This window comes from Geotrypetes seraphini, chromosome 18 (genome assembly GCF_902459505.1).
Source record: "Geotrypetes seraphini chromosome 18, aGeoSer1.1, whole genome shotgun sequence".
In the NCBI taxonomy this organism is placed as follows: Eukaryota; Metazoa; Chordata; class Amphibia; order Gymnophiona; family Dermophiidae; genus Geotrypetes; species Geotrypetes seraphini.
The window spans coordinates 25941980-25963366 of NC_047101.1; the positions used below are offsets into that span (position 1 = coordinate 25941980).

General features: G+C 47.0%; 1 protein-coding gene across 4 annotated transcripts in view; it reads right to left on the reverse strand.

Annotated features, from left to right (window-relative positions):
* MATR3 (matrin 3) overlaps positions 1-21387 on the reverse strand; it is a 260631-nt gene that overhangs the window by 155169 nt on the left and 84075 nt on the right. For all 4 annotated transcript variants that reach the window (XM_033926968.1, XM_033926969.1, XM_033926970.1 and 1 more), the window contains exons 4-6: positions 10238-10299; positions 9479-9514; positions 695-816 (exon numbers count right to left, since the gene is read on the reverse strand). In XM_033926968.1, coding sequence (XP_033782859.1) covers positions 695-816; positions 9479-9514; positions 10238-10299 — 220 coding nt within the window. The remainder of the gene's footprint in view (positions 1-694; positions 817-9478; positions 9515-10237; positions 10300-21387) is intronic.

Sequence of the window (21387 nt, forward strand, 5' to 3'; positions counted from 1 at the left end):
CAGGTCTCAGATATCGCCATCACATCCAGGTCGGCATTCCTCATTTCTATTTCCAAGTCTAGGATCTTAGTTCCCACGCAACAAATTACTCAAAATTGGAAAGATTATACTAAATTAAATTATACATTTTGGTGGAATTCAGTTTGCCACATATATAAGATGGAGAAGATGATAGCGTTACAACAAGGGAATCTTCATAATTTTAAAAAAATATGAGGACCATTGACTAGTTACTCTAATGATAAGATATCTTAGCACATGGGTAGTCTATATTTGGGGTTGGGATGGGGAATGTATATCATATGGAAATAGGAATATTGATAAAAGGGGGGGTATTTATTTTATCTTACAAGAATAATTGATTGTAAATACAAGTGATATGTGAAAATTGTTTTTATTATGTATAATTTACTCGATGTAAGAATTAAAAATGAATAAAGATTTATAAAAAAAAATATTCTTCCCAATGTGCATCACTTTGCATTTGTCCACATTAAATTTCATCTGCCACTTGGACGCCCAGTCCTCCAATTTCCTAAGTGCTCATTTTAGCTATCACAGCTACCAATGCATTTAGCTCCAAATTCATATATACCAGTATTTAAAAGCACACTTTTGCAATGGCTAGGTTCCACTATTATGTAATATCACCATTAAGCTTTCAAAAAATATGAAATTCATGATAGATTTTTACCCATGTGGCCTCTTGGTCCTCCATGTCCATGGCCACCTTCCCCCATATGAAGCGCAGGAGGGGCAGGACCCAAGATTCCCGGTGCAGGGTTTGTGGATTGTTGCAGCATGAAAGGATCTCCCCTAAAAAAAAAAAAATCATGTAAGGTATTAACATTGATTAAGAACCTTTTCGTTCATAAACATATTTGTTCTACAACCACAGCTCGAGTATCGCTCTGGCTGTCCCACCTCAAACACAGAACAAAAATAAGAATTGGAAATCTCTCCTGCAAGAACAGACTGAACAGGTAAGAGCTAGTCACTTGGAGAAGTGAGGGATACAACAGAAGTTTGATGTTGGGAAGATTAGGTCTTACCTCTAATCTTCTTTCAAGTAGGAAGGCATACGAGTTTTGAACCACTGGGTTATTAACCTCTAGTTGTAAGTTGTGTAGAAAGCAATGTTACTTACCGTAACAGTTGTTATCCAGGGACAGCAGGCAGCTATTCTCACTAGTGGGTGATGTCATCAGACAGAGCCCCGGTACGGACGTCTCACAAGCACGTGTTGCTTGTAGAAACTTAAAGTTTCTAGATGCCCGCACCGCGCATGCGCCGGTGCCTTCCTGCCCGGAGATCCGGGCGTGTCTCCTCAGTTCAGGTAGCTAGCCTGAGAAGCCAACCCAGGGGAGGTGGGTGGGACGTGAGAATAGCTGCCTGCTGTCCCTGGATAACAACTGTTACGGTAAGTAACATTGCTTTATCCCAGGACAAGCAGGCAGGTATTCTCACTAGTGGGTGACCTCCAAGCTAACCTCAGTGGGATGGAGGGGGAGTTGGCGACTTAAGAGAATAAATTTTTCAATACTGTTTGGCCAAACTGTCCATCCCGTCTGGAGAGAGTATCCAGACAATAATGTGAGGTGAATGTGTGAACCGAGGACCAGGTGGCAGCCTTACAAATTTCCTCGATTGGTGTTGATCTGAGGAATGCTACTGAGGCTGCCATTGCTCTGACCTTATGGGCTGTGACCTTACAAGGAAGTGATAATCCAGCCTGGGCATAGCAGAAAGAGATACAAGCCGCCATCCAATTAGAGATGGTGCGCTTCGATACGGGTCTTCCCAACTTGTTAGGATCGAAGGAGACAAAAAGTTGAGGAGTGGTTCTGTGTGGCTTGGTGCGATCCAGGTAGAAAGCCAAGGCACGTTTACAGTCTAGAGTGTGAAGGGCCGATTCTCCGTGGTGAGAATGGGGCTTAGGGAAGAATACTGGAAGTACAATGGATTGGTTGAGATGGAATTCGGAGACCACCTTAGGCAGGAATTTCGGGTGAGTGCGTAGGACCACCTTGTCATGATGGAATACTGTGAATGGTGGATCCGCCATCAATGCCTGGAGTTCGCTGACTCTGCGAGCGGACGTAAGGGCTACAAGAAAAAGCACTTTCCAGGTGAAGTACTTAAGAGGGGCCCTGTTGAGTGGTTCAAACGGGGGCTTCATGAGATGGGAAAGGACTACATTGAGGTCCCAAACTACTGGGGGTGGTTTGAGAGGAGGGTTAACATGGAAGAGTCCTTTCATAAATCTGGCGACCACTGGATGGGCCGAGAGGGGTTTCCCTTGTAGGGGCTGGTGGAACGCCGCAATAGCGCTCAGGTGGACTCGTATGGATGTGGACTTTAGCCCAGATTGAGATAGGTGTAGGAGATAGTCCAGCACGGAGGATAAGGAAGCTCGCTGAGGTTCCTTTGACTTAGAAACACACCATGAGGAGAATCTGGTCCATTTCTGGGAGTAGCATTGTCGAGTGGCGGGCTTCCTGGAAGCTTCCAAGACCTCCCTCACTTCTTGTGAGAATTGGTGAGGGGTTACGTTGAGAGGAACCAAGCTGTCAGGTGGAGAGACTGCAGGTTGGGATGAAGTAGTGATCCTTGATGTTGAGTAAGCAGTGAAGGAAACACTGGAAGTGGTACTGGTTCCCTGCTGCTGAGTTGGAGTAGGAGGGAGAACCAAGGTTGTCTGGGCCACCGAGGAGCTATTAGAATCATGGTGGCCCGTTCGAGTTTCAGCTTGACCCGAGTCTTCTGGATCAGCGGGAATGGTGGGAACGCATATAGAAATCGTTTCCCCCAGTTCAGTAGAAAAGCATCTGCCTCGAGGCGATGAGGAGTGTAGATCCTGGAGCAAAACTGAGGCAGTTTGGAGTTGTGGGGAGCCGCAAAGAGGTCTATCTGAGGCGTCCCCCATTGCGTGAAGATTTGGTGAAGGGGGCTGGAATGGAGAGTCCATTCGTGCGGTTGTAGCAGACGGCTTAGTTTGTCTGCTAAGACGTTGTTCTCCCCCTGGATGTATACTGCTCTGAGTAGGGCGTTGTGGCGCACCGCCCAGTCCCAGACTCGTAGAGCTTCCTGGCAAAGGAGGGCCGAGCCCGTGCCTCCTTGCTTGTTGATATAATACATGGCGGCCTGATTGTCTGTGCGAATGAGGATTACCATGTCGTGAAGTAGATGTTGGAAAGCTTGGAGCGCATTGAAGATGGCTCTGAGTTCCAGTAGATTGATTTGGTGTAGTCTTTCCGCACTGGTCCAGAATCCTTGGGTGCGGAGACCATCCAGGTGGGCCCCCCATGCATAATTCGACGAATCGGTTGTGAGAACTTTCTGATGGGGGGGAGAGTGCATCAGCAAACCTCTGGATAGATTCGAAGAGGTCATCCACCAAAGTAGAGACTGCCGAAGAGCAGGTGTGACTGAGATGTGTTTGGATAGTGGATCGGACGTCTGATTCCACTGTGATGCCAGGGTCCACTGGGGGATCCTGAGGTGGAGTCTGGCAAAGGGTGTCACGTGTACTGTGGAGGCCATATGGCCCAGGAGCACCATCAGTTGTCTCGCCGGTAGAGTTTGGCGAGTAGACACCGCCTGGCAGAGATGGAGAAGGGACTCCATGCGTTGCAGGGGCAGGAATGCTCGGAGTCGGGTGGTGTCCAGGACCGCTCCGATGAAGGGGAGGGACTGGGAGGGTTGTAGATGAGACTTGGAAAAGTTGATCTCGAAGCCCAAATTTTGGAGGAAGTAGGTTGTAGCCAAGGCCGCCGAAGTGACCTCTGGGGCTGACGGGGCCTTGATGAGCCAGTCGTCGAGGTATGGGAACACCTGTAGACTCCTGTCCCGGAGTGCTGCGGCCACTACCACCAGGCACTTTGTGAAGACTCTGGGGGACGAAGATAGGCCGAATGGTAGCACTCGGTACTGTAGGTGCAGATTTCCCACCCGAAATCTGAGGAACTTTCGGGAGGCCGGGTGAATGGGGATGTGAGTGTAGGCCTCCTTGAGATCCAGGGAGCATAACCAGTCGTTCTGCTCGAGGAGGGGGTATAGAGAAGCCAAAGTCAGCATGCGAAACTTCTCTTTGACCAGAAACTTGTTGAGGGCCCGAAGGTCTAAAATGGGTCGCAGGTCGCCCGTTTTCTTCGGGACGAGGAAGTACCGGGAGTAAAACCCTCGGTTCAATTGGTCTAACGGGACCGGCTCGACAGCCCGAAGCTGAAGTAAGGTTTGGACTTCCTGAAGAAGAAGGGCGGTCTGCGTCGAGCTTGAAGGATACTCTCTTGGAGGATGGTCCGGGGGGACCCGGTGGAATTGAAGAGAGTATCCTTCTCTGATGATGGTGAGGACCCATAGGTCCGTGGTTATGGCCTCCCATCGATGGTAAAAAAGATGGAGGCGGCCCCCTATGGGAGAGGCCGAGGTTGTGCTCCCGGGAGGGGCGTCAAAAGGGCTGGGGAGCCTTAGGTGCAGCCGGTGGCTGAGGTTTTTGCTGAGACTTCTGGGGAGGTTGTCTCTTCGCAGGCTGTCTCGCAGCAGGCGTTTGTCTGGGCATGTAACGCCGCTGGTAAATCAGGGGTGGCCTGGAAGGTCGAGACTGTTGATGTTTGGGTTTGGGCCGCAGGATGGATTGAAAAGATTTTTCATGATCCGACAGCTTCTTGGTAACAGTTTCGATAGACTCATCGAACAGGTCAGCTCCAGCACATGGTACGTTGGCGAGTCTGTCCTGGAGGTTGGGGTCCATATCGATTGTACGGAGCCATGCCAGGCGACGCATAGCTACCGCGCTTGCGGCGGCGCGTGCCGAGAGTTCGAATGCATCGAAGGAGGATTGCATCAGCTGGAGGCGTAATTGGGAGAGGGAGGCTACCACTTCCTCGAACTCGAATCGAGCTTGGTTGTCTATGAACGGAGTGAACTTGCGGAGCACCGGCAAGAAGAACTCCAGATAGGAAGAGAAAAAGAAATTGTAGTTTAGCACCCGTGACGCCATCATGGAGTTTTGGTAGAATTTTCTACCAAATTTGTCCATCGTTCTCCCCTCTCGGCCCGGCGGTACAGAGGCGTAGACCTGGGAGGGATGAGAGCGTTTAAGAGAGGACTCGACCAGTAGGGATTGGTGGGAGAGTTGAGGGCCCTCAAACCCTTTATGGTGCACGATGCGGTATCGAGCATCGAGTTTGCTGGGGATCGCCGGTATGGAATACGGTGTTTCGAAGCACTGCATGAAGGTCTGGTCCAGTAATTTGTGCAAGGGGAGCCGAAGCGACTCCGTTGGAGGGTTAGGTAAATGCATGGTGTCCAGATACTCTTTGGAGTATCGGGAGCCCGTGTCAAGGGTCACATCCAGATCATCCGCCATTTGTCGGAGGAATGATGAGAAGGACAATTGTTCCGCCAGCGTCGGTCTGTGGGACGGGCTGGAGGAGGAGGAGGCCTCCAGGTCCATGGACATCGGGGAGTGGCAAGGAGAATCGGGCACCGATGTCTCCTCGTACTCCGGGCCCCCCGGAGGGGACACCTCTGATGAGGAGTATCCCCTACGTTGCAGTTTTTTCTGCGGTGACACCTCCGAGTGGCGTGAGGAGTGCCAGGATGAGTGTCTCGATCGGTGCCCGTCTCGGTGGCGAGACGGGGATCGGGATCGTCTGTGTATCGCATGGTCTCCCGAGGCCCCCAAGTGGATAGGGCTGGAAGCGGTGGATCGCAACTGGGTTTGCGATGCGGGTTCTTGCGATGCTACCCAAGTCTGGTAAGGAGTACGGAAGAACTCTTCCTGACTATGCCCAGGGCTTCGAGTATCGATCGGAGGTCTGGTCCCATGTTGGCGCGGAGGCGTAATGGGTTCTAATGGCGGCATATCGGTAAGCGAGGCTTGCCGCGTGGGCATCGCCGCCCTCCCCCGTTCGTCCTCGTCGGTTGTCGAGGTCGAACGGTGTGGGGGAGGGGGAGGGGGCGGACCGCCCCTTTGGACCGGTACCGGGAGGTCACCCTGTATGGCAGCGATGAGCCCGGGTCCGATGGTCTGCATGAGCTCAACGAATTGAGCTTCCAGCACGGACCGTAGCGAAGCCGATAAGGAGGGATCCGCACCGAAAGGGGGTCCTCCTGCACGGACATCGCGCTCCTTCGAGGCCGAGTGCTTCTGCTTAGTAGCTTTCGGCACTTTGATGACCACTGGTGGCACTGTGGAAGGAAGAGGTACCTGAACCGAGGAGACCGGGGCAGGCACCGACGTCGAGCTCGTGGATGGTGTCGGGTTGAGCGATGCCGGTTTCACCACACTCGATGCAGGAGGGGTCGATACCGGTTTCGCCCGAACCGGGGAGGTATCAGATGAAGTGGAGGCTGAGGGATCCTTAGTTGCGTCCATCTTGAACATCGATTCCCACAATAGGCAACGCCGCTTGAATGAGCGTGCCGTAAGGGTAGAGCAAGGCCTGCACGATTTCGGGATGTGGTCAGGGCCCAAACACTGCAAACAGCGCCAGTGAGGGTCCGTGAGTGAAATCGCGCGTTGGCACTTGCTGCACTTTTTAAACCCGGTGATTGGCCGGGACATAGGCCGGAAAATCTCCGCCGCGAGGTCGAAGCCAGTGGGCCTGAGCCACGTGACCGGCCCGTTCGACCCGCCGGAGGAAATAATCTTTTTTTTTTTTTTTTTTTTAACTGAAAAAGAAAAGTACTGTTAACTGTAATTAAAAGAAAGCGAAAACGCGGACAAGGAAGGCAAATTTAACTGAATTCAGCTAGCGCATGAAGAAGTTGAACTTCTCAGCTCCGCGGAAAAGAAAGAACTGAGGAGACACGCCCGGATCTCCGGGCAGGAAGGCACCGGCGCATGCGCGGTGCGGGCATCTAGAAACTTTAAGTTTCTACAAGCAACACATGCTTGTGAGACGTCCGTACCGGGGCTCTGTCTGATGACATCACCCACTAGTGAGAATACCTGCCTGCTTGTCCTGGGATAAGGCACCTTTTTTTTTTCTCAGTTCCTCCTCATGCATCACAGGGTTATGCTGTAGCTCCTCAGTTTGAACCAAAACAGTTGACAAATCACTATAAGAGGAGAAATGAGGTGGCAGGATACAAGGAACTCCTTGACCAAACCCATTCTGTTCTGCTATGTAAAGATTAAAATACAAGCCTCAAGGGGGGAGCCGCAGCTTTAGTGGGACCCCCTGTACGGTCTTTGCGATCCCGTGTGGTCGAGTGCTTAGCCTTAGAAGCCTTAGGCACCTTAAGAACCACCGGGGGAATGGTCTGAGGAGGTATCTGATCTGAGGAGACCGAAGAAGACACCAGAGCAGGCGGCGGGGTTGAAGCCGGAACGAAGGAGGCCGGCTTCAAAAGACCCGATGCAGCAGGAGTAGATGACGACTTCGCAGGTAAAGGCAAAGCGCTGGTCTAAGTCGAAGGTTCCTTGGAAGCTTCCATCCCGAACATCGACTCCCACAGGAAACAGCGACGCTTGAAAGCACGTGCTGTTAGAGTGGAACAAGGCCGGCACAATTTCGGAAGATGTTCAGGCCTGAGACACTGTAAACAGCGTTGATGCGGGTCCGTCAACGAAATCACGCGCTGGCACTTGATACACTTTTTAAAACCGGTAATAAGCCGGGACATAGACCGAAAAAGCTCCGCCGCAAGATCGAAGCAGCGGGGCTTCAGCCATGCGGCCGACCTGGTCGAATCTTCGGAAAAAAATTTTTTTTTTTAATTTTAAAATAAGAAAACGACAGAATAAAACACACGATTAAGAGAAATTAAACTCAAAACCGCGGCACTAAAAGGCAAGAACACGGGTTCACTCGACGCAGAGAGTTGAAGCAAACTTCTCAGCTCCGCGGAAAGAAAAGAACTGAGGAGACACACCCGGTGCATCAGGCGGAAAGGCACTCGCACATGCGCGGTGCAGGCATCTCGAAACTTCTGAAGGTGCAGGTGATCGAGGCAAACAGCGTGCAAGAATTTAAGAGCAAATGGAATGCCCATGTGGGATACCTTAGAGGGTTAAGCCAAGGGATCCTGTCACCGGGAGTGGGATCCTCAGGATAGTAGACTTGGGGGTGGGTCAGTAGAGTGGGCAGACCTGATGGGCTATGGCCCTTATCTGCCGTCATCTTCTATGTTTCTATGTTACTAAAGACCGGGAGAGACCATGGACTTGTTGATATGAAAAGACGAGACCACCTTCAGCAGATAAAAAGGAACCGCTGCAGCACAACCCACTCCCTAGAGAACTCCACGGCGCCTACCTGTGAAAGCAGAGGTATGGAAAGCGAATCTGGTACCACAGATACTATCTGTGTACCTGCTAGTACCCCCTAGGAGAGGCAAGAGAAAAGACTCTGGACCACAGTCGAAAGGGTCCCTGTGCCCAGCACGAAGGCCGGTAGAAGGGAGACAGGAAGACTTTTTTTGTCCAATTATGCCTGATAAGGCATATTAGCAAAATCCAGGAAAAATCCATCCTCCGCAGTGGGAGCCAACTCCTGTGCTCCAGTTGGGGACTGTTTGAAAGATTTACCAGATTTATCCCCCAAGACACGCTTGTGTTTTGCTGTAGCATCACCTGTGCACTCCTCAGAGCCTCCAATGCCATTTTCAGGGGAGTTGGGCCAGAAGGTGATAGACATCCACCGCAAATGGGACATGAATCCATGACATCCTGCCCTGGGAAGGTCATCTATGAAATTTTCTACAAAAATAAAATCTGGAAAAATCCAAGAATGCCACTGAAGGCCTTTGATTAAAAATAGCACAGGAAAACCACAGAGAACCCTCAAAAAATGGCAATTTTAGTATTTTAGGGGTGGGAGGGTAGGGCATGCAGGGAAGCCTTTTTAAAAACCAACCAAAATCTCTAATTCAAGCTTGTACTCAGAAACATGACCCAATAGCAGACAAACTTAGGGTGAGCAAGCTCCCAAGGGAATGGTCCCTGAGCCCCGATCAGATGTGCAGGCTGTACAGGGGGCTTACTGACAAACAGGGAACCCTCTAGAAACAGACTTTTCCAAAAGATCTGCAATCTGCCGCAGTCAAGGATGTCCCCACAGGGAACCCCCACAGCACAGGGGCGAAAACCACAAACACAAAACACTGAATTTACATAAAAATAAACACGAGCTGAAAAGATAGGCTCCTACAGCCTGGCTTGTAGAAGGAAGATAGGCGACAGTGATGAGGTATGAGGAGAAATCTCTGAAGTTTGAGGCTTCCTTCAAAGTCCTGGCGGGTAGACAGAAATAGCTCACTGGTCCTGGAATAAAGTAGGATTGTACAAGAACCTGCATATTCTACACAGAGTAGCAGTTATGATTAGCCACTTTGAGAGGCAGACTAGATAGACCAAGCTAGTCATCTGTTACATATGTTATTAAGTCAGCTAACATCTTGCAAGAGAGGTATCTATTTTACAGGCTGCCAGAGATCTATGTTGAATTTTAGATTGGCTTTTACTTACATTCCATGTCCAGAATCAGGATTCCAGTCAGGATATCTTTAAAAGAAAAGTAAGAATTTATATACTTATATGGGTATTTCTACCAGTTATCTATTTAAAAAAAGAGCGTCAAAGTTACCCTCATGCATTACAGGAAGCACAAAACTACATCTTAACCAAGATGCTTCAGGAAGAAGGTCCAGGAGGATGTTACAGTCAAACACCGTATACATCATGTTTAGCAAACTTTCGTTTAACATTATTCCTACCTCATCACAGCTTTGTAACCCTGTTTTATTTTGGTTTTTTAAGGGGGCGTTATAAAAAGTCAGTTTAAATGTATTCAACTGCCAGAATAACCAATTTAGACTATATTAAGCTATTCCACTGTGGGAAACAGTAAACCAGAAGTACTTGTAGAAAAGATTAATGTGCTCTTCTGCTCTAATTTTCTGGAAAAAAAAAATTAAGCATGTTTTACAATCCCTTCTAAAATTCAGATGGCTCCTTACTGTAAGCCTATAACTTGTAGCTTAATGCAAAATTTATCTTTCCATTTAACAATCAAAATTAACATTTATTAGTTGCCAGCAGATTTAAAGCTCCAGATGTTAACTGTACAAGAAAGTGGGACATTTCTGCAACAAAATTGATTCACATATACTAATGTTAAGACTATGCTGATTGTCCAGCACTTCTTGTTGTAAACCGCCTCAAACTTTCATGGCTTTGGCGGTATATAAGAATAAAATTATTATTATTATTATTACAAAGTCATACATTTCCAGAAGTAGCTGACAACGGCGTCTGTGAGTTGGTCCATTGATATGCTGGTTCCACTCCTGCAACAAAAAATTTAAGTTTAAGCAAATAAAACTTCTAGAGTAGAACGCTAATTTGGTTTTAATTAGTCTAAAAATTACAAGTATGCAATACATTAAATAGGGGTTATTAAAAGTCCCCCTCCCCAAATTAAGGAGCTAGCTTATTAATATACACCAAATCAGGAAGCGAAAAAAGGGGGGTAACCCCCCTAAGGGTGGAGACATCTCTAGATTTGTCAACTTATGTACTTAAAATCACTCGTCATTCATATGAAGAAATGTGCTCATTTGCAACAGTAGCAGGGAATGCCTGCTTTATTTCACATCTCAAAGCAAGACTAAAATGATATCCAAACAGGATATCATGAACTGGTGACTAGAGGTGCACCAGTATCATATGACTAAAGTACCCAATGAAGGCAGATGTGAAATAAAATCTAACCTCCCTATACATAACGAGGGCCTGAACCGAGAAAATATATTCTACTACGTTCTTACCTGAAATGTGCTTTGAAATAAAAGACAACCATCAGGAAAAAGAACACTTAGCAAATCACATGTCAAATCACAATGCAGTCAACTCAAAATATTCAAACAACCAATGAAATGCTGTCATTAACAAATATCAGCAATCCAATATTTTAATAATGAATTGTGCAGGGAAGTATTGCTGAATTCTGGACGCGCTGCTGGCCACTTTCTCCAACCTACCTGCTGTTCAAGTTTAACCAGCTTTAAGTCATTTTTAGAAATTAGTTCCTTCAATACCAACTGGCTAATGTTTAAGAAAAATGTAGATACTAAACACCTCCCCCCATTCCAATCTATTCAGCTCATAGTAACAGTAAATGATGGCAGATAAAATCCTAAATGGTCCATCCAGTTTGCCCAAACTGATATTTCTGGGCCAGAAACCCAGAGCTCTGCCCAGTATTGTGCATCTACTGGAGTCTTCGAAGTTCATCTAAACCATCCCACCCTCAACTGAATGGCCATATATATGACAGTCTGTGCAAGTCTGTCCACTACTGGCCTTAGTTCTTCAAAAGAACCAACTTGTCAGGTGAGATTCTTCCCCCAATCCTCTCCTCTCAAACTCAGTGATCCTTATTTGAAATCAGACCAGTATGGGATTAAAGTTTCTATTCCGCACAATAGGAAGATATCACTCTTCCAAGGCTACCCTACCGAAAGTCACTATCCCACCTAACTTAAGCACAGCTGTCCTATATAACTGAAGACAGACTTTATGATCCTTGCAACAAAAGAATGCCTAAGCTCCAAACAATGGAGAAGCAAAATGTCCAGCTTATGGAGTGACAGTCCCAACCCCAAGGATATTTGAAAAGCAAAAGGAGAAAGTGGTTCAAATGAAAAGTTTGGAGAGATCAGGTAACAAGAACACAGTGAAAAATGTATTAGCACAAATAAGGGTCCCTAAACAAGGAAGTGTCTGCGCTTCAAAGATCCTTCTAGCTGAGCAGATGGCCAAAAGGAAAACTGCTTTGATTGAACACAGGTCAAACTCAGCTGTGTGCCCTGGGGAATTAGGCCTCTGAAGTTTTCTGCTGTACCAGTCCAGGACTGCACTGAAAGTTCAGTGTTTCTTTGCCTCCATCTGCTGGGTGAGGAGCTTAATCCACCCATATTCGTACCCCACTCTGGACTGGTCTACAAGAAAAAAGAAAAATTGTTCTTACCTGCTAATTTCCTTTTCTTTAGACCCACTAGACTAGAGTAGACAAGTGGTCATACTCTTCAACAAGTAAATCAAGAGACACTGAGCTTTCAGTGACATTAGTATAAAAAGTGGTACAGCCCTGAATCTGAAACACACCAGCATCCACTCCAAACCCTTGTCAGTCAGTGACCACTCCAAGAAGATCTATCAAAAATGCTGTTCACCCACCACCAAACAACTCAAAAAATGTCACCATTCTTTCCTGATATACAAGTGGAAAGCACAGTTACTTACCATAACAGGTGTTATCCAGGGACAGCAGGCAGATATTCTTAACTGATGGGTGACAGCACCGATGGAGCCCCGGTATGGACAATTTAAGAGTGATTGCACTCTAAGAACTTAGAAAGCTCTAGTTAGGCCGCACCGCACATGCGCGAGTGCCTTCCTGCCCGATGGAGGCGTGCGGTCCCCAGTTAAGATAAGCCAGCTAAGAAGCCAACCCGGGGAGGAAGGTGGGAAGTAAGAATATCTGCCTGCTGTCCCTGGATAACACCTGTTACGGTAAGTAACTGTGCTTTATCCCAGGACAAGTAGGCAGCATATTCTTAACTGATGGGTGACCTCCAAGCTAACAAAAAGAGGGATGGAGGGAAGGTTGGCCATTAGGAAAATAAATTTTGTAAAACAGATTGGCCGAAGTATCCATCCCATCTGGAGAATGCATCCAGACAATAATGTGATGTGAAAGTATGAACTGAGGACCAAGTAGCAGCCTTGCAGATTTCCTCAATAGGAGTGGATCTGAGGAAAGCCACAGATGCTGCCATAGCTCGAACTCTAAGGGCCGTGACAGAACCTTCCAGTGTCAGTCCGGTCTGAGCATAACAGAATGATATGCAAGCAGCCAGCCAATTGGATATCGTGCGTTTAGAAACAGGATGACCCAGCTTGTTAGGATCAAAAGACAGGAATAGTTGAGGAGATCTGTGAGGCTTAGTGCGTTCTAAATAGTAAGCCAAAGCACGCTTACAGTCCAAAGTATGCAAAGCCTATTCCCCTGGATGAGAATGAGGTTTCGGAAAGAAAACAGGTAAGACAATGGACTGTTTAAGGTGAAAGTCAGAGACAACCTTAGGAAGAAACTTTGGATGCGTACGCAGAACCACCTTGTCATGATAAAAAACAGTGAAAGGCGGTTCTGCAACAAGTGCATGTAACTCACTGACCCTCCTGGCAGAGGTGAGAGCAATAAGGAAGACCACTTTCCAAGTGAGAAATTTGAAATGAGTTGTGGCCAACGGTTCAAAAGGAGGCTTCATCAAAACGGAAAGAACCACATTAAGATCCCAGACACAGGAGGGGGCTTGAGAGGTGGTTTCACATTGAAAAGTCCCCGCATGAATCTGGAAACCAAAGGATGAGCAGTAAGAGGTTTTCCGTGAACTGGCTCATGAAAAGCAGTAATGGCACTGAGGTGGACTCTGATAGAAGTAGATTTGAAGAGAAAAAGCAAGATGGCGCTCGAGCAGGACGCGAGTTGAGGGAGCTCCCGTCGTTTTGGAAGTTTTTTCTTCTAACGGATGATTCCGTTTGCCTTATAATTTTCAATTACCTGCAATATACCCAAAAGACGGGGAAGGCCGAGGGGCAATCCTCCAGTGGCTCAGGAAACCTCAACGCCGCAGCAGACTGCGATTACAGCATTTGCAGTCCATCAAACTTCTGCGGGTGTTCCTGTTGCTGTGCCAGGGGAAGTGCACAGCTTAGGCAGTGATTAGTCGCTGAGCCCGCGTGGGCCACATACTCCCCCTATGCCCGGAGATACTGGAGCGGGACAAACGAGTCTGGAGGACTCAGTCTAGTGAGGAGCGTTTAGAACGTCCAGCTAACCCGGATGTCAACACGCTGCTATCGACTCAGGCTTTGGAGCCGATGCAGGATGTGAGTCTTTCCCCGCTGGGAACGAGTGGTGGTGAGGGTGAGGGAACTCGCAGGTTGACCCGCGTGGAAGGAGCCACATTCCAACAGGCTGATCTTTCCCCCCTCAAGCCACTCGTGAAGCCGTCAGCGGTGACTTTGGATTCGATTTGGACCGCGATAGAAAATCTACATGCGGTATGTACCAACTTTGTTATAAACACCTTAAACTTATCTGCTAAGATAACCCATTTGGAGACTTCTGCTCAACTTCAGAGGGAAGAGATATCTAAATTTGAGAAAACAACAAAAGAAACGAAGTCTATGCTTGTTAAACAAACATCTGACAAAATGTTATTAATGAGGAAAATTGAAAATTTGGAAAATCAACAAAGGAATTTAAACTTGAGACTTTTAAATTTTCCTATTGCTAAATATTTTTCTCCTTTAGAACTGTTTAAAAAATTTTTAGCAACAGTGCTAAAAGTTCCAGACTCTAACTTACCCCCTGTACAAAAAATTTACTATTTAAAAAAGATTACAAAGGACACTCAAGGGGAAAAGACTGAGTTAGATGTCTCTGCATTATTGGAATTATCTGTGATAGAGGTGCAAGGCTGTGCTACATTGGTAGTTACGCTTGTGTTTCTACAAGATAAAGAAATGTTACTGAAATTATACTTTAAAATGAAACAGATCTCCTATTTAGGTGAAAAAGTGAATATATTTCCAGATGTATCTAAATGGACTCAATCTTGCAGGAAAGAATTTCTTACATACCGTATAAGAGTGATTTCTTTAGGGGCAAGTTTTCAGTTAAGGTTTCCTTGTAAGTGTTTTATTTCCTATCAAGGGAATAAGTATATCTTTTTTGAACCGGCCCAATTGGGTTTCTTTTTGGAAGGTAAAGGGCTTTCTACCTGGATAACACCTGTTACGATAAGTAACTGTGCTTTATCCCAGGACAAGCAGGCAGCATATTCTTAACTGATGGGTGACCTCCAAGCTAACAAAAAGAGGGATGGAGGGAAGGTTGGCCATTAGGAAAATAAATTTTGTAAAACAGATTGGCAGCATTTCTACCGTGGCCCAGACTGGAACCGTATAATGTGGTCATAAAATGTTAGGAATGATGTATGTTCGAGCTTATTTTTCTTTTATTATACATTTGGTTTTAATCCTTGATTCCCACAAGGTTTCTTAAAGCTTTTTCTCCCCTTAACAGGTGGACTATATTTAAGAGATTCTCTTCCTTTTTTGTTGCATATTCATTTGTTTAATGATGAATTGAAAAAGATGTATTCAGTATTTCTTGTACAATTTTGTATGTAATTATTTGAAAATTATAAATAAAAGAAAAAAAAAAAAAGAAGTAGATTTGAGACCAGAGTTAGACAAAGAAAGGAGATAATCCAACACTAGTTCTACTGCTAGCGAAGTTGGATCATGATGATGCAGAAGGCACCATGAGGAAAACCAGGTCCACTTCTGTTGATAGCACTGAAGAGTGGCCGGCTTCCTGGAAGCATCAAGAATAGAACGGACAGGCTGAGAAAGAAGTGAGTGGGTCGAGCTCAGCCCGAGAGATACCAAGCTGTCAGGTGCAGAGACTGCAGGTTGGGATGTAGAAGGGACTGCTGATGCTGAGTAAGCAGAGTAGGAAATACTGGAAGAATGGGCTCCTTGGAACTGAGTTGGAGAAGAAGGGAGAACCAATGTTGCCTGGGCCACCGTGGAGCAATTAGAATTATGGTGGCTCGATCCCTCTGGAGTTTGAACAAGGTCCGCAACATGAGAAGTAGAGAAGGAAAGGCATAAAGGAACCGACTGGTCCAATCTAGAAGAAACGCATTTGGCGCCAGACGATGAGGGGAGTAGAGTCTGGAGCAAAAGAGAGGCAGTTGATGATTGTGAGGAGTCGCAAAGAGGTCCACTTGCGGAGTTCCCCATTGAGCGAAAACGGACTGGAGAGTCATGGGATCGAGAGTCCATTCGTGAGGTTGGAGAATTTTGCTGAGATTGTCGGCCAAGGAATTCTGTTCTACCTGGATGTAGATGGCTTTCAGGAATAATTGGCGAGCTATCGCCCAAGACCAAATCTTTTGGGCCTCCTGACACAACAGGCGAGAGCCCGTCCCAACCTGTTTGTTGATGTAGTACATTGCAACTTGCTTGTCTGTGCAAAGCATTAGGACTTGAGGAAAGAGGAGATGCTGAAAAGCCTTGAGGGCATAAAACATTGCTTTGAGTTCGAGGAAATTGATGTGATGTTTCTTTTCCTGGGCAGTCCAAAGACCTTGAGTTTGGAGATCGTTCAAGTGAGCTCCCCAGGCATACAGGGAGACAAGATGATGAGGAGGCAGATGGAATAGAAGACCTCCGGAGAGATTTGAAGATTTCAACCACCATTGCAGACTGTCGAAGAGACGATGTCACAGATATGTGTCGCGAACAAGGATCCGTTGCCTGGGACCATTGGGTATCCAGGGTCCATTGAGGAGTGCGCAGGTGAAGACGTGCGAAGGGGGTGACATGAACTGTAAACGCCATGTGGCCCAAGAGTACCATCATTTGTTTGGCAGAGATGGAAAGCTGTGGGAGCACCTGTTGACAGAGATGAAGAAGGGTCTGAAGGCGGTGGGATAGAAGAAACGCCCTCATTAGAACAGTGTCCAATATCGCTCCAATAAATTGAAGTCGCTGAGTTGGAATGAGATGCGACTTGGGTAGGTTGATCTCGAAACCCAGGATTCGGAGAAACTGGATGGTCTGGTTGGTGGCAAGAAGCACTGCCTGAGGTGAAGGAGCCTTGATTAACCAGTTGTCCAGGTAAGGGAAGACTTGGAAATTATGAGAGCGTAGAAAGGCGGCTACCACAATGAGACATTTGGTGAATACCCTGGGAGAGGAGGCCAGACCGAAGGGTAACACCTTGTACTGGTAATGGGAACGATTGATGAGAAATCGAAGGTACTGTCTAGAGGCCAGATGGATCGGTATGTGGGTGTAGGCTTCCTTGAGATCCAGGGAGCATAGCCAGTTGCCTTGAGTGAGAAGAGGGTAAAGTGTGGCAAGAGAGAGCATTTTGAACTTCTCCTTGACCAAACATTTGTTGAGATCTCTGAGATCTAATATGGGTCTGAGATCTCCGGTCTTTTTGGGAACTAGAAAGTACCTGGAGTAAAATCCCTGACCTCTCTGCTCTGGAGGAACTTCTTCGATGGCATTGAGGAGAAGGAGGGACTGAACTTCTTGACCGAGAAGGAGGGACTGAGATTTGTTGGAAGCAGACTCTTTTGGAGGACTTGGTGGTGGAAGAGTCTGAAAGTTGAGGGAGTATCCGTGACAGATGATGGACAGAACCCACTGATCTGCGGTGATTACTTCCCAACGGCTCAGAAAAAATTGGAGACGTCCCCCAATGGGTTGCAGTAGAGGAGAAGAAGAGGGAAGACTGGCTATGTCCTGGAGGAGGAAGTCAAAAGGGCTGAGTGGGATTAGGCTGCGCAACAGGTTTTACTGGTGGTTGCTGCTGTTAACGAGCCTGCTGGTGCTGTTGCTGCCGTTGCCTCCGAGGCTGGGGAGGTTGAGGATGAAGAGGCCAAGCTGAGAAACAACGCTGGTAAGACGTCTGCTGTCTAAAAGGACGAGCAGATGGGGGTTTCTTTTTGGTTTTCAATAAGGTATCCCATCTAGTCTCGTGAGCAGAAAGTTTCTGGGTGATGGTATCCAGAGATTCACCAAACAGCTCATCACCCAGGCAGGGAGCGTTGGCAAGGCGGTCCTGGTGGTTCACATCAAGTTCTGAGACACGGAGCCAAGCTAACCGTCTCATAGCGACAGCCATTGCTGTAGCTCGAGATGTGAGCTCAAACGTGTCGTAGATGGAGCGGACCTTAAACTTCCGGAGTTGGAAAAGACTGGAAGTACATTGTTGAAAAGCAGGCAGCTTGCGTTCCAGGAGGTACTTCTGAAAAGTAGTAAGCTGCTGAATGAGATGTTTCAGGTAGAAAGAAAAATGGAATGCATAGTTACCTGAATGATTGGCCAACATAGCGTTCTGATATAACCGCTTGCCAAATTTATCCATGGCCTTCCCCTCTCTGCCAGGAGGGACAGAAGCGTACACACTAAAGCCTGCAGTTTTCTTCAGGGTCGACTCTACAAGTAAAGACTCATGTGGGAGCTGAGGCTTGTCAAACCCTGAATAGGGATAACCTTATAAACTAAACTAAACTAAGCCTTAGAGTTATATACCGCATCTTCTCCACTGAAGTGGAGCTCGACACGGTTTACAGAGTTTAAAAAATATGGGAAGAGAGAAGAGAAAGAGTTTACAAAGCATAAAAAGAGGGGATGTAATCAGGAGAAGAGATTATTATATGCTAGAGAAAAGCCAGGTTTTCAGTTGTTTTCGGAAGAGACTAACTTTCTAGGAGCTCCTGGAATGGTGAGAGGAGTCTCAAGATTTTTATAAAAGGTTTCCCTCACGATATCATGTAAGGGTAATTTTAGGGTAATTCCCTGGGAGGTTGATCAAAGTCCAAAGCATCAAGGAATGCTTTGGACTTTTTGGAATCAGACTCCAATGGAATAGAAAGGGTATCTGACATTTATTTAAGAAATTTAGTGAAGGAAGTCTGCTCTGGCTTACTATCGGGCTCCTGAACAGAGGGATCAGCCTCATCCGAGGAAAGATCGTCATCGGTACCGAGAGGATCCTCGGAATCATCCCATAAATCAGGGTCCCACACTGAAGGGATTCATCCCTGGGAGAGAGGAGTAGAAACCTCTGCATGTCGGGTTTTGCGTACCGATTTGCCTGATCACATCGATACCGTACCTGGGGAAATATGGAAAGCGGTACGGAGGTTCTGGTCAGAAAGTGGTACCGGCTCAGAGACCGAGTGAACCGCCCTACGCAAGGTTTTCGGTTCCGCTGATAGAATAGGCATGGATACCGAAGGGGTAGAAAGCAGCGGTGCCGATAAAGTCGATGCTGACAAAATAGGCTGGTCGACAACCGGCACCGAAGTCTCAGAGGGTATCGACACTGGAAGGTTCGGTGTCAAAAGAGCCGGGAGGAGTTGTTGCAACTGCTCTTTAAGTTGGACCTGGAGAATGGACGCTATGCGGTCATCCAATGATGGCCCCGATGGCACCAGTACGCTTTTCTTTTTTTCAGTACCTGTGGTGTAGCTCTACGCTCAGGAGAAATAGATGCCGATTACGAGGCAGTGATTTCAATAGGAGCGGAGCATTTACAAGGCCGGTGCGCGGTCTGCAGGACTTGTCTCATTGCTTGGTCGACCGGCGGGCCTAGAACAGTAGGGGATGGCTTCTTAGCCGGCTTACCTGGGGGATGCGACACCGAAAACACGCCCTGCGGTGTCGAAAGGGCCGGCGCCGATTTCGAGGATGCCGCCGATGCCGGGGTCGATGCCGGTGGACCCTCCATAGCGGTACCGAAAAGAAGCTGTTGTTGAATTTGGCGATTTTTTAAAGTTCTCTTTTTAAGAGAAGCGTAACGGGTGCACGTCGAAGCCCTATGATCCGGACCCAAGCACTGAAGACACCAATTGTGCGGGTCGGATAAAGATATAGGGCGTGCACACCGCTGACACTTCTTAAAGCCCAGTGAAGGGAGCATGAAGGGAAAAATGGCAGTTGCCAAATTGAAGGTCGAGGCTTTGATGTTGCTAACAGGCCCCGCCGGGGCCAACCGAAAAATAAAGAAAAAAATATTTCTTTTTTTTTAATGGTTATGGAAAACAAGAAAAAAAAATTTGAACAATTTCACGAAAAAACACGCGAGCGGGAAGGCGAAGAAAAACTTTAGACCAGATATACTATCAGATCGACAAACTTAAAAGTGACAAATCCCCTGGACCGGATGGGATTCATCCGAGAGTCTTAAAGGAATTGAAGTTTGAAATCGGAGAGTTATTGCAAAAACTTGCAAACCTGACAATCAGAACTGGACAGATACCGGACGACTGGAGGATAGCGAACATCACCCCAATTTTCAAAAAAGGATCGAGAGGGGAACCGGGCAACTATAGACCTGTTAGTCTTACGTCTGTCCCTGGTAAGATGGTTGAAGCACTGATCAAGGATAGCATAGTCCTGCACTTGGACGCATACGACTTGATGAAACCCAGTCAACATGGATTCAGGAAAGGGAAATCATGTTTGACTAATTTACTCCAATTTTTCGAGACCGTGAACGAGCAAATTGATAGTGGGAAGCCGGTGGACATAATATACTTGGACTTCCAGAAAGCGTTCGACAAAGTTCCACACGAAAGACTTCTCAGGAAACTACAAAGTCATGGCATAGAGGGGGATATACAAAGATGGATAGGCAAATGGCTGGAAAACCGAAAGCAGAGAGTGGGCATAAATGGGAAGTTCTCCGACTGGGAGAAAGTGACTAGTGGTGTACCCCAGGGCTCGGTACTTGGGCCGATCCTTTTTAATATTTATATCAATGACCTGGAGGAAGGAACATCCAGTGAGATCATCAAGTTTGCAGACGATACAAAACTATGCCGGGCAATCAGATCGCAGGAGGATAGAGAGAAACTCCAGAGTGACTTGTGTCGGTTAGAAACATGGGCGGAGAAATGGCAGATGAAGTTCAATGTGGAGAAATGCAAGGTAATGCATTTAGGCAATAAAAATAAGGAATACGAGTATACAATGTCAGGTGCAACTCTGGGGAAGAGTGAACAAGAAAAGGACCTGGGTGTACTGATAGATAGGACCCTGAAGCCGTCGGCACAATGCGCGGCAGCGGCAAAGAAGGCAAATAGAATGTTGGGCATGATAAAGAAAGGAATCTCGAGTAGATCGGAGAAAGTTATAATGCCGCTTTATAGGGCAATGGTCAGACCACACTTGGAATACTGTGTCCAACATTGGTCCCCCTACCTAAAGAAGGATATAAAGCTGCTGGAGAGGGTGCAGAGACGAGCAACAAAACTGGTGAAGGGTATGGAGAAACTGGAATACGAGGACAGACTTATAACACTAGGATTGTTCTCCCTTGAGAAAAGGAGACTGCGTGGGGATATGATCGAGACCTTCAAAATACTGAAAGGAATCGACAAAATAGAGCAGAGAAGATTATTTACATTGTCCAATTTGACACGGACTAGAGGACATGTAATGAAGCTGAGGGGGGACAGGTTCAGGACTAATGTCAGGAAGTTCTGCTTTACTCAGAGAGTGGTTGACACCTGGAATGCCCTCCCAGAGGAGATTATGACAGAATCGACCATCCTAGGCTTCAAGAGCAAACTAGATGCATATCTCCTTAAGAGAGGCATATAAGGATTTGGTGGACTATAAATTACGCCAGGTGTACACCTGGCAGGGCCTCCGCGTGTGCGGATCGCCGGACTTGATGGACCGAAGGTCTGATCCGGAGAAGGCAGTTCTTATGTTCTTATGTTCTTATGTTTAACAGCCATTGAAAAAAAAAACACGTCTTCTTAGCTCCG